Below are 12,732 nucleotides of genomic sequence, written 5' to 3' on the forward strand. Positions count from 1 at the left end.
ACCTACATTTGACACCTGATCGGCATGTGGAGTGTCACATATTTCACTCGATCTATTCAACTTTGAGACTCGGACAATCTTTTATCTTCAAAGACTCCAGCCTACTTAATAGGTGATGTGGCACTGTCTTAAGTTTCCTGCAATCATCTAGTTCCAACTCCTTGATGCATGGCATTATTATTGTTGTTGCTTCTTCTTTCAAGTCTTCCCACTCCTCCCACTCTCGACAGTCGTAGAACTCCAATTCCTTCAGCTTTGGAAAAGCAACACCACCTACTTCTGTTACTCCCAAAAACTCTCTCCCTACATATCTTAGCTCTCTCATGCTCCATATGGAAAGAGTCTCCAGAGATGGCAGTTTGCCTAATGGAGGCAATGATGAACAATTTCTGCACATCCGGATTTTAAGAATCCTTAGATTATGAAGGGACAGTGTAATCCAGGAAGGGAAGTGGGTTCCTCCGTACCCATTAAATTCCAAGGTTTGCAGTTCCAGAGGTGGTTTCAGAGCATCTATTCCCACACTGACTCCCGGACAGTCATTGATCTTCAAAGACTCCAGCCTACTTAAGAGGTGATGTGGCACTGTCTTAAGTTTCCTGCAATAACTTAGTTCCAACTCTCTCGGTACTTCAGAAGGATTTTTATAAGTGAGACTAGTTATTAATAAGCTGCGATCTACGTACCGGTCACGAACCGTAAAATTTTTAAGGACGTATATACAGTTCGTGAATGGATTATTAAGCATGATACGATTAAGCGTGAACTTCCTACTCAGTTCAGTGAAGATTAGACGAACTGTAAGAGTGAAATTTGTTACGGACCCTCGTACCTGTATTTCGCGGAATACCGAAAATTCCCAATTTTAGCAGTTATTGACAGGATTATTTTTAGGATAATTTTGGTATTGAAATTTTCCCGAATTAAGTTATATTCCTCCGAACTTTTATCTGATTTAATCCCTAACTGGCAAAGGAGTCTTATTCTACAAGGCACACCATAGGATTGTGACAAGTGGCATCCCCATTGACCACATGGTAATAAATAATTAATTAATGGGAAGAGTGTGGGATAAGTTAAGCTATGTTTACACTCCAAGTCTTCCCCATCTCTCCCACACTCATTTTCGAAATTGGAGAAGGAAAAAGAGAAGGAAAAATATCATTTTCCATCTTTGGGATCCAAGAACTCCATAGCCATGTTCTTCAACACAAGTGCTTCCATAATAGGTAAGACTTCGGTTTTATTCGGTTAATATGGCTAGAATCCTTCCTAGAACTTAAATTTAAGCTAAGGATTCATGAAAATGTGGTTATTATGGTGATTTTGTTTAGGATCTTCGGTGAAAAGTTTGAAGGAGAAGATCACCATCTTTCTACGGTTTAAAAATCTTCTTAGGAGGTAAGGAATCCCTTAAGTTGGCTTAGTCACTTGAAGGTGATCAAATGCTAGTAAATTATGTGACTAGGAATTTTATGTGAAAATTATGTGTTAAGTTTATGGATCTACAAGTTGGCTCAAAGACTACACTTTGATTTTTGGTAAATTTTAATATGCATGTTCATAGTTACTTTATGCATGTATATGTTGTGTTAGGTCCATATATGCTTATACTTGTGAAAATGGTGGAAGATCGGGTCGTTACAACCCCGTTCTTGCGGCCCAAAGTGGGCAGAATCGGATGGACGCGACAGTGGACGCGCGTCCACCGCGCGCCCATCGCGGGAGACTCTTTGGCGTCACGGCCGAAAGGCCGGACGCAACCACGGACGCGCGTCTGCTGCGCGTCCGTGGCGTCCAGACTTCGGCGAGAAATGCCGAAGCAGCGGACGCGGCTCGGACGCACGCGTCCGCTGTGTGTCCGCAGCTGCTGCCAACTGCGAGTCCGCGCGACGCGGACTCGTTTTTGACTCGTTTTCGACCGAATTTTTCCCCGATGTTTTTAATCCCGAGTGTTATGATGTTTGGAAGGCCTACGGACAACCGAGTAAATTTTTGAAAGCTCGAATATTATTTTGTGAATTATATTCATTAACTTGGAGGAAAATTGTGTTTTAAGAAACAAATGTGACTCTTGTCACTTGGAAATTTTATAACGAAAAGTCATTGACAAATATGGGTATTTTGGAAACATATTTGGATAAGAATGATTGTTTTGAGTCATCATGTGAATGTACTAATTAAACTCAAGGAAAATAAAGAATCATGTTTTCAACCCTTAGTCCTGGAATAAGGTGGGGACTTACGGGAAGGCTTAAATGCCACAGCCCGGGGTTGGAATAAGGGTGGACCTACGGGAGGGCTGGAGTGCCATGGCCCGAGGTTGGGATAAGGAGACCTACGGGAAGGCTGGAAATGCCACGTCCCGAGGTTTGTATGATCAATTCATACTGCAGAGCGAAGTCTATTCGCTGAGAAGAGAGGGAGTTATTTGTATGATCAATTCATATTGCAGAGCGAAGTCTATTCGCTGAGAAGAGAGGGAGTTATTTGTATGATCAATTCATACTGCAGAACGAAGTCTATTCGCTGAGAAGAGAGGGAATTATTTGTATGATCAATTCATACTGCAGAGCGAAGTCTATTCGCTGAGAAGAGAGGGAATTATTTGTATGATCAATTCATATTGCAGAGCGAAGTCTATTCGCTGAGAAGAGAGGGAATTATTTGTATGATCAATTCATACTGCAGAGCGAAGTCTATTCGCTGAGAAAAGAGGGAGTTATGAAGTTATTGAAATGTTTGACTTTACGGGAGGCCTGCGGGAGCCGTGGCCCGAAAGTTATTGAGATGTTTGACTTCTTGGGAGGCTTGTGAGCCGGGGCCTGGAAGTTAGTAAAATGTTTGACCTGCGGGAGGCATGAGTGCCGCGGCCCGAGGTTCTTGAAAATATTCTGAAAACACTATACACTTATTCAAGTGAGAAACTAAGAAAATTTTACTAACTAAGAAAATCTAGTTACTCCGTAACTAGGTCGAAGGATAAAATGTCACAAATTTTTGATCAGTAAAGTGTGTGTTGTTGAACTCTCTATTTTGAGTTAAATGATGGAAATTCTCGGAAATGAAAGTATTACATGCTGATGTCACTTATACACTATATTGTACTATTTTTGTTGCTAATCTAATTGCAGGTAGATTGCAACGTATGGGTAAAGCTTACAGTTTTCTGAGAATTATGTTTTTTCGAAACCTTTGTTTACTTTTGAGTGACAATGGATTTCCTTACTTAGCCGTCGTGCTAACTACACTTTATTGTGTCCTTTATTAGATGCAGTCTAGCGTGGGCCCCTGTGGCCGATGAGCTCTGAATAGGATGTGAGTCGAGGTTGAAGACTACTCTATCCTAGAATAGACACCCTGGGAGGATTAGTTCCATATGTACACTTTTGAATGTTGATGTTGTAAGATTAGCCTTAACGTTTGGGTATAGGAGAGATACCTAAGCGTGGCGGTAACACCCAGTTTTCTGCTGATAAGATGTAAGCTTCCGCAATGTATTATTAGGGATTTTGTAATAAATCCAAGATGTGAAAATTGGGGTGTTACAATAATACAAATAAAATAAGTTGAAAGGATGCAAATTCTGTTCTAACGACCAAATCTTTGAGCTGGAACTTGTCTAGCAGAGTCTTAATATAGAGGAATACTCCCACCAGAAATTCTCAACCTCTTGCAAATGGATCCAAATGAATACTATACATACTCTTACTTTCTACCTCATTTATTCTAATACTAGTTTTACACGCGCATTGCGCGAATGTTTAATGCCCAATGTTTATATTTAAATAAATATTTGAAAATATATCAATGCAAGATTATATAGGAAAAGTTTATACATAGTAATTGAATGTCGAATTTGTTTATTTAAATATGTATCTCAAAGTATATGAATGATGAATCCAAGATAATATAGGAAATTTATTATAATTGTTACTAAAATAAATGTTTGCAACTTTGTAAAATCGACAGTCTAAATATTTGGTCTAAAAATGATAGTCTAAATAAATACTACTTTTAGTTTGAATTTTTCTAAGTATTCTTAATTCTCTTTTGAGTAACATTGTCATTGTCTTTATCTTTACTATTTGATCTCTTCCTTTTTGTTGGTAGTGTGTTATTTGCAATAGGGTTATTGTTGGTAGCATAGATGACAACGTCATGCAATGAGATTATGATATAGGAGCTATGAATTTTGTAGTGAATATTTGAATATGAATTGAATTGATTACTCTCTTTGTCAACTAATCCCCAAGTAGTTAATATAATTAGCTTCAAATTATTTTTTAAAAAAATTTCATTGTATTAATAAAATACTTGGTAAATAAATATATAACATTATTTTGTATTATAACTTTGAAATTTAATTACAAGATATTGTAAAAATAAGATAATGAATATCAATTCATAGATATGAACGTAAAGAATCTTTGCATGAGAGAAAATAAAGACATGCAATATAACTAATGAAATTATTTCTCTTATTTAATTTAAATTTTTGATAATGAATAATTTTTTTCAAATAAAGGCATTATAGACACATAATTCTAAATTAAAGAAATACATATGTATCATTTTTTGTTGTAGCTACTAATTTATTTAATTTAATAAGAGTAAAATAGAGTGAGAAACTTAATTATGCCAAATTTGATTGGGATAAGGTTCGAACCTAAGACCTTTCTTATAAAAATTAATGGTTAAGTTAAAAGTTAACGGAGAAGAGAATATTTAACGGAAAACTTAACGGATAATCATATAATTAAGGATAAATTAGGAAATCTCAAGGAAAAATATAAATCTAAACAATCTGAACCATTCATTTGATTAAATAATTTGACCGCCATTTTTTCTACCCATTTTAGCCCTAACTCTCTTTAGCTCTTATTAGTATAGTAGATAGAAATCTAAAAACATAGTGGCCATTGTTTTTATTCTTTCACATTTCTTTATCCAATAAAATTTGTACACATAACAAGAGTTATACTTTATGAAAGTACATTTGTCATTTTCCATATGCTACACAGTACACACTTCACCTTTTTTTTTTTTTGAATACTACACACTTCACCTTAGGTGACCATATAACAAAAATTGTTAGTGTGTCAATGAGGAACCGAGAGGTTAATTGGGAAAAAATGATGGTAAATGCATTCTCAATGTATGCTTATTGATGATATATTTTATCCCATCACTATTTGCTTTCATCTCTAAAAGCAATGAGGAACCGAGAGGTTGGGAAAAATTGTGGTAATAAATGCATTCTCAATGCATGTATAAATCTTTTGTGATGATTTATTATTTTTTTTTAAAAACAAATTTCTTTTAGTACATACATTAGTGGCCTAAGTCATAAAATATACAAGCTTAGACATGTCATAGGATACCTTGCTCAAGTCAATAGTCAGAAATTATATCGTAACAACTCCTCAAAACATAGTTTGTTAATTTGTGTCATGTTTGTAGAGATGCGAATGTTGTCGCTCATCTTCTAGCTTGTTATGCTTTTTCTCATTGTACAAGTGGGACTTGGGTAGATTCCGATCCACTTTTTATCTCTTCTGCTGTTGTGCATGACTTGAGTATTAATTGAAAGTTTTTTCTCTCTTCAAAAAAAAAAATATTCACAACATGCAAACTATTTATATTATAGAAAAATTATTAAACACACTTTAATAATCATAAATAGGTATAACAAAAACTCAAGATATATTTAGTTCACACCTTCACATCGAACCGAATAATTATACAAAGTAGTAGAGATTCAAAGTATAAAAGAGATATACTTGATTATTTTTGCATAAACGATAAGTTGGTCGGATTGTTAACTTGATAAACCATAAGGTTACAAGTAAGTACGACTCCCATCCAGAAGGACCTAGAAGCACGATGACGTCACCATTTTGATACATGATCCGCATTTGGAGTGCCACATATTTCACTCAATCTGTTCAACTTTGAGACTGGGACAGTGTTTGATCTTCAAAGACTCCAGCCTACTTAAGAGGTGATGTGGCACTGTCTTAAGTTTCCTGCAATAACTTAGTTCCAACTCCCTGATGCATGGCATTATTATTATTGTTGCTTCTTCTTTGAAATCTTCCCACTCCTCCAACTCCTCACACCATGTGAACTCCAATTCCTTCAGCTTTGGAAAAGCAACACCACCTACTTCTGCTACTCCCAAAAACTCACTCCCTACATATCTTAGCTTTTTCATGTAGAATATGATAAGAGTCTCCAGGGAAGGCAGTTTGCCTAATGGAGGCAAAGATGGACAATTTTCGCACCCCCAGATTTTAAGAATCTGTAGATTATGAAGGGACAGTGTAATCCAGGAAGGGAAGTGGATTCCTCCGTACCCATTAAGTTCCAAATTTTGCAGTTCCGGAGGTGGTTTCAGAGCTTCTATCACATCTATTCCCACATCGACTCCAGGACTGAAATGCAAATGCAATTCTTTAATGTGCTTCTTCTTTCTCAATTCTGCTTTCTTTGCTTCCTCCACATCTGCTGGGCTATTCAGATCGCACAAAAAAAATATGGATAGCTCCCCTTTGAGTTGGTTCAGCTTCTCCATGTATCCCAACTTACTTGACTCTTTCCCCACCTTAAACTCACTTAAACTACAAAGCTGAGTTAGCTTTGCCATACCTTGGGGCATCATCTCTAGCCTCTTGGTGCCTCTGATGTCAAGGTGTCTCAAGTTTATCAAATTGCCAATCCCTTTGGGTAACTCTTCCACATTTTCACAATCATTTAAATTAATGTACCTTAACTCAACCAAATTTCCAATCCCTTCAGGTAGTCTAGAAAGACGCTCACATTTTTTGAGAACTAAAGTTCGCAAATTCTCCAAAGAACAAATTGTATCGGGTAACTTCTCTACTTTGCTCTCACTTAAATTAATGTATCTTAGCTGACTCAAATCTCCAATCTTATCAGGCAGTCTAGAAAATTGCTCACATCCTTCAAGATCTAAAGTTTGCAAACTAAATAAAGAGTGAATTGTATCAGGTAACTCCTCTACTTTGCTCAGACTTAAATCAATGTACCTTAGCTGACGCAAATTTCCAATCCTTTTCGGCAGCCTAGAAAAACTCATACATCTTCTAAGATCTAAAGTTTGCAAGTTATATAATGAACAAACTGCATCAGGTAACTCCTCTACCTTGCTCCAACTTAAATCAATGTACCTTAGATGAAGCAGATTTCCTATCTCCTTTGGGAGTTCTTGCAACTTCCAGCCATGCAATCCTAATACTCTCACAGATTTCAGACCATTGAACAAATTAGGAGTAAGTTGTACGGGAGAAAAGCCTACAACAAAAAAGCTGCGAAGTTTTTCAATATCACAAATGGAAGGGAAATTCATATTCATAGTAGTGTTCAGCCATGACAGATGACGTAGATTTGTAAATCCGACCTTATCCTCCTGTTGGTCAATACTATAGCATTCATTTTTTGTAAGAAACTGGGCAAAATCATGCACTATGTCATGCATTTTGCAAGATATGATAATGTTGGAATCCATGTCATCTTTCTCCAAATCTTGGAAGAAAGAACGCATTGCTAAAACCCCAAATAACTCCCTGCCTTCTGATTCCATGGTCACATAACCTTGTGCCATCCAAATTCTGATGAGCATATCTACCTTTATTTCATAATCTTTGGAAAAGACAGCACAGTATGAGAAACATTGCTTCATCTTTGGGTTCAAATCATTGTAGCCTAGATACAAATGAGGGAAGAGTTCTGTTACCACTTCCTCCAACTCCCAAATTTTATTGTTTAAAACATTTTGCCAACCATCTCTTGTGTCTTTGAAAAATAGCAGGCTTCCCATGACCCTAGCAGCAAGGGGCAGTCCTTTGCACCTTTGAGCAATTTTTTGACCAATATCTTTCAGTTCCTCACAATCCTCTTTCCTTCTCCCGGAAAATGCTATCCTGCTAAGCAACAACCAAGCTTCCGAGTCAGATATTAGATGCAACGGATGCACATGCACACTTCCCATCATTCTAGCAACCCTCTCATTCCTAGAGGTCACCAAGATTCTACTCCCGGGGAGTCCACCCTTGAGAGAGTTCTTCAATGGCTCCCACTTTGCATACTGCTCTGTCCACACATCATCCATCACAAGTAGGAACCTTTTCCCACACAAAGTGCTTTTGATCTTTTCCAGTAACAGTTGGAGTTGGGACAGATCCGTGGAGCTTTTAGTGATTGACTCAACAATGGCTTTTGCAATCTTGATCTGGTCAAAAGGGTCGGAAACACAAATCCACACCCTTTCATCCCCAAAATGAGTCTTGATCTGTTCATCCTCAAAGACTAGTAGAGCAAGGGTAGTTTTCCCTATCCCTCCCGCCCCCACTATGGAAATCACAGGGGGACCATTTCTTGCTTCTTCTTCTCCAGAATTCTCCACTAACTTGCTTATTAAAGCACTGGCATCGGATTTCCTACCTTGAATCTCTGACACATCCACATCAAACGTAGTGGTGACTCGTTTCGATTCTTGATCAGAGTGTGATGCAGCACAAGTGTTGAATTTGAACTGATCTTTCTCTTTCGTAATCCGATCAAGTGTTGAATCAAGCTCCTTTATTTTCTTGGCGATGTCTCGATGCATATCAAACCTTTTGAATTGGATACACGAAGGCAGGAAAGAGCTGCAGCTGCTTTCTGGAGCTGAACTCTCAATCTGTTGTCTCAGACTTCTGGTTCTCCACTCGTCAAGAACATCGTCCACTTCGTAGGAGAAGTTTTTGATATCTTCGATCCAGAGCTTGATGCCCTCTTCCGTAAAGCTTTTCTTTTCTGCATCATCCAATACCTCCCTGATTTTCTCGAGCTTTGATGATAGGTTTTTGATCTCCTTCTCCACACCCAAAGTTCTTTTTAGCTCCTGGGCTTGGTGCGTCAGGATGTTGATCAGCTGTTCCACAACAATGGAGATGAGAGCGTCGGCCATGGTTGTTGACTCTGTAGTTGAAAGTTGAAACGTACTTTGAGAGATGATAATGTTTGCTAATGTATGGGTGTGAAAATTTTGGTAACTGAAAAAATAGGTAAGTATTCTGACGAGTTTATTACCGAAATGGTCCCTCGACTATTGCGAAATTACTAATTTGGTCCTCGAAAATTTTTTGTGCCCAATTAAGTCTCTCGACTTTAATAATTTTTATCAATTTGATCCTCCGTTTATTTTGCCGTTAAACATCCAATAAATTGGGACCAAGTTGGTAATTTTTCTATAGTCAACAGACCAAATTGGTAATTAATTTTTCACTGGAATAGTCCCTTGACTATAGCAAAATTTCCAATTTGGTCCTGATTTAACGGATGTTTAATGGCAAAATAAACGGAGGACCAAATTGGTTAATTTTTTCAAAGTCGAGGGACTTAATTGGGCACGAAAAATTGTCTATGACCAAATTGGTAATTTCGCAATAGTCGAGGGACCATTTCGGTAATAAACCAACAAAATTTGGTTAATTATTTTTTGAATTAAAATATTTTAGTTGGACTAATGTTTAAGAATTTAAATTATTGATTAATTCTGTTTGAAATTTTGATTAACTAATATATAGTCTGTGTATATAGCTCTGTGAGTATGGGACCTAAGAGAATGAAAGATTTGAATGCTTGACGGGACTACCCTGTGAGTATGGGACATAAGAGAAGGAAAATTATTGCTAATTGAATCAAGTCCGAAGCAAAAATATTCTGATAAAGATGTTTCTCGGTAATATTATCATGACTCTGGAAGTCATATGTGATGTAGCAATACCAAACCAAATAAGCTAGATTGAATTACCTAAGATGTCTGTGCCCATAAGAAACCGCCGAGCCACCCATTAATAGTAATAGAACTCTGCGCAAAGTTTCATCCCGTGATATGAGTTATTACCCCTTGATCGCTTATACTGCACCAAACATCTGACTACATTTTCCAACTGAAATGAAATATTACTACCGAAATGGAATTGTACATCCAGAATAGGCCTAAAAAGAAATGATCCCAGGTTGATACTTGACATGTACCCCCTCTTCCAGGTCCATCACAAGAAAAACGAAAACCAAGATTTGCTTTATCCGGTATCAAACGGGAACTACGAGCAAATAGAACACCTTTCAAGAGTATCAATATCGTCACATGAATCGTAAATGCATGAATGTGATGTACCAAGAAATCTGCGTTTCCTAATGGACCCACTGCTACAAAATCAGCCCCCCCCCCCCCCAAGTTAAACTAGTGTTTGCTGTTGCACTAGGAGCTGTTGCACCTGGTGCTAAAGCATGTGTGTTTTGTATCCATTGAGTAAAAACGGTTTGTAATTGTATAGCGGTATTTGAAAACATATCTTGAGGATGCCCTAAAGTGCTCATGGTATCATTATGAATATACAAACCAAAACTGTGAAAGCCTACAAACATACATGCCCAGTTGAGATGTGATACGATTGCATCACGATGTCTAAGTACACAATCCAATAGATCGTTGTATTGAGTAGTTGGGTCTTACTCTCGTACCATAAAAATGGCTACACGCGCAGCAGCACCAACTATAAGAAATCCACCAATCCACATGTGATGTGTGAATATTGACAGTTATGTACCATAGTTAGTAGCCAGATATGGATAAGGGGGCATGGAATACATATGGTGAGTGAAAGCATATAATACAAATAGGACTAACCTCCAGCCATAGTTGTCCTTAGGATTGCCTTGGTTGATGATGTTGAATGTCTTGGTAGTGGTAGAATTTTTGCAGAGTGTCTCTCACTTATTCTCAGGTTTTAGTATAGATGGTGTATGAATGTTAGAGATAGTAACCTAAGCAGTGGGGGACCATTGCTTATATAGCCCATAGAACCATCAATATAGGCTTTGTAACGGTTTCTGTTACAACCGTTACATGGCACCACAGAATGGCCTATTGAAGGCCATAACTTGCACCAATAATGTTTGTCCTTAATGGAAAACTGTTACATTCTTCCACTTGGTGCAAGTACAAACTCAAAGAAAAACATGAACTATAGAGATACACCCTCTTAATATGAGTAGCGTCTACTATAATCACAATGTAATTTGTTCTTTAAGCATTTCTTGTGGTAATAAAAAACTTAATGGATAAACTTTATGTTTATTCCAGGTCCAAGAATATATATTTTCTCAACAAAATATGTGCACAATACAATAATGAGAAAATATCTGAATGCTTTAAGAATTTCATATAATAACTGAATGTATACAAATTTTACAAAGTGGGCACAAGTCCCATTTTCTCAACAAAATTCCTAAACTTGAATGGTGGTATGCCTTTAGTCAGGGGATCAACAATCATCAACTCAGTGCTTATGTGCTCAATGACCACTTTCTTATCCTTAACACGCTCCCTGATGGCTAAGTACTTGGTGTCGATATGCTTGCTTCGACTCCCACTCTTATTGTTTTTAGCCAGGAATACCACAGTACAACAGAGTTGTCACAATAAACCTTTAACGACTTAAAAATAAAATCCATAATTCTAAGCCCTGAAATGAAATTCTTAAGCCATACACCATGAGATGTAGCCTCAAAACAATAAACGAACTCGACTTCTATGGTTGAAGTGGTGACAAGAGTTTGTTTAACACTTCTCCATGAAATAGCTTCACCGGCCATAATGAAAATGTTTCCCGAAGTTGATTTCCCAGAATCAACGCAACCGGTAAAGTCCGCGTCAGAGTACCCAACAATGTCCAAAGTGTTCATCTTCCTGAACACAAGCTTATAATCCTTGGTACCCTTGAGATACCTCAAAACCTTCTTTGCAACTCTCCAGTGGTCTAAACCCGGATCACTTTGATATTGTCCCAGCATTCTAACAGCAAAGGCGATGTTCGGCCTAGTACAGACTTGAACATACCCGAGACAACTGACAACCGAAGCATAGGGAATATTCTTCATGGATTCTCTTTCAAAATCATTCTTTGGACACTGTTTCAAACTGAATTTATCACCTCTGACGATAGGAGATGGACTCGGTGAACAATCCTTCATCCGAAATCTCTCTAAGACTTTGTTGATATAGGTTTCTTGCGATAATCCTAGAATGCCTCGGGATCTATCCGTATGGATCTTTATGCCAATGACATAAGATGGCTCGCCCATATCTTTAATATCAAAGTTCTTAGAAAGGAATTGTTTAACCTCGTGCAACATTCCCTTATCATTTGATGCAAACAAAATATCATCCACATATAAAACAAGAAAATTTTTTTTACTCCCACTTGTCTTTTGGTATATGCAATGATCTAGGGTACTTTCAACAAAACCATATGATGAAATAACTCCGTCAAACTTGATATACCATTGGCGAGAGGCTTGTTTTAAACCATAAATGGACTTTTTGAGCTTGCAAACCAAATGATTGCCTTCACTAGAAGAGAATCCTTCAAGTTGTTTCATATAAACCACCTCTTCTAAATCACCATTAAGGAATGTTGTTTTCACATCCATTTGTTGCAATTCAAGATTGAAATGTGCAACCAAAGCCAAGATTATGCAAAGTGAATCTTTCTTTGATATAGGAAAAAAGGTCTCCGTGTAATCGATTCCTTCTTTTTGATTGAATCCTTTAGCAACGAGCCTAGACTTGTATCGCTCGATGTTGCCTAATGAGTCATTTTTAGTCTTATAGACCCATTTACAGCCAATGGCCTTGCCCCCTTAGGCAACTCAACA

At 37.4% G+C, this 12,732-nt stretch overlaps 2 protein-coding genes across 2 annotated transcripts; both read right to left on the reverse strand.

The window, feature by feature from the left end:
• Positions 1-7: 7 nt before the first annotated feature.
• On the reverse strand, positions 8-9,024 carry LOC116032120 (putative disease resistance protein At3g14460). Its single transcript, XM_031274526.1, has 3 exons — positions 6,030-9,024; positions 533-599; positions 8-441 (listed from the first exon to the last, which is right to left on the reverse strand). Exons 1-3 carry the CDS (start codon positions 8,972-8,974, stop codon positions 415-417), a joined length of 3,039 nt encoding a protein of 1,012 aa, XP_031130386.1. The 5' UTR covers positions 8,975-9,024; the 3' UTR covers positions 8-414.
• LOC116033082 (putative disease resistance protein At3g14460) lies at positions 53-397 on the reverse strand. Its single transcript, XM_031275836.1, has one exon. It carries the CDS (start codon positions 395-397, stop codon positions 53-55), a length of 345 nt encoding a protein of 114 aa, XP_031131696.1.
• Positions 9,025-12,732: the final 3,708 nt, after the last annotated feature.

Source organism: Ipomoea triloba, chromosome 10 (assembly GCF_003576645.1).
Source record: "Ipomoea triloba cultivar NCNSP0323 chromosome 10, ASM357664v1".
In the NCBI taxonomy this organism is placed as follows: Eukaryota; Viridiplantae; Streptophyta; class Magnoliopsida; order Solanales; family Convolvulaceae; genus Ipomoea; species Ipomoea triloba.

Bases quoted from the DNA above. Each gene is read 5' to 3' on its own strand.
- LOC116033082 (XM_031275836.1), bottom strand. From the start codon at position 397: ATGTGCAGAAATTGTTCATCATTGCCTCCATTAGGCAAACTGCCATCT.
- LOC116032120 (XM_031274526.1), bottom strand. From the start codon at position 8,974: ATGGCCGACGCTCTCATCTCCATTGTTGTGGAACAGCTGATCAACATC. The intron at 600-6,029 runs GAAACTTAAGAC...AAGTTATTGCAG, and splicing joins TTGGAACTAAGTTATTGCAG to GAAACTTAAGACAGTGCCAC. The intron at 442-532 runs GGAGTCAGTGTG...ACTTCCCTTCCT, and splicing joins TGAAGATCAATGACTGTCCG to GGATTACACTGTCCCTTCAT.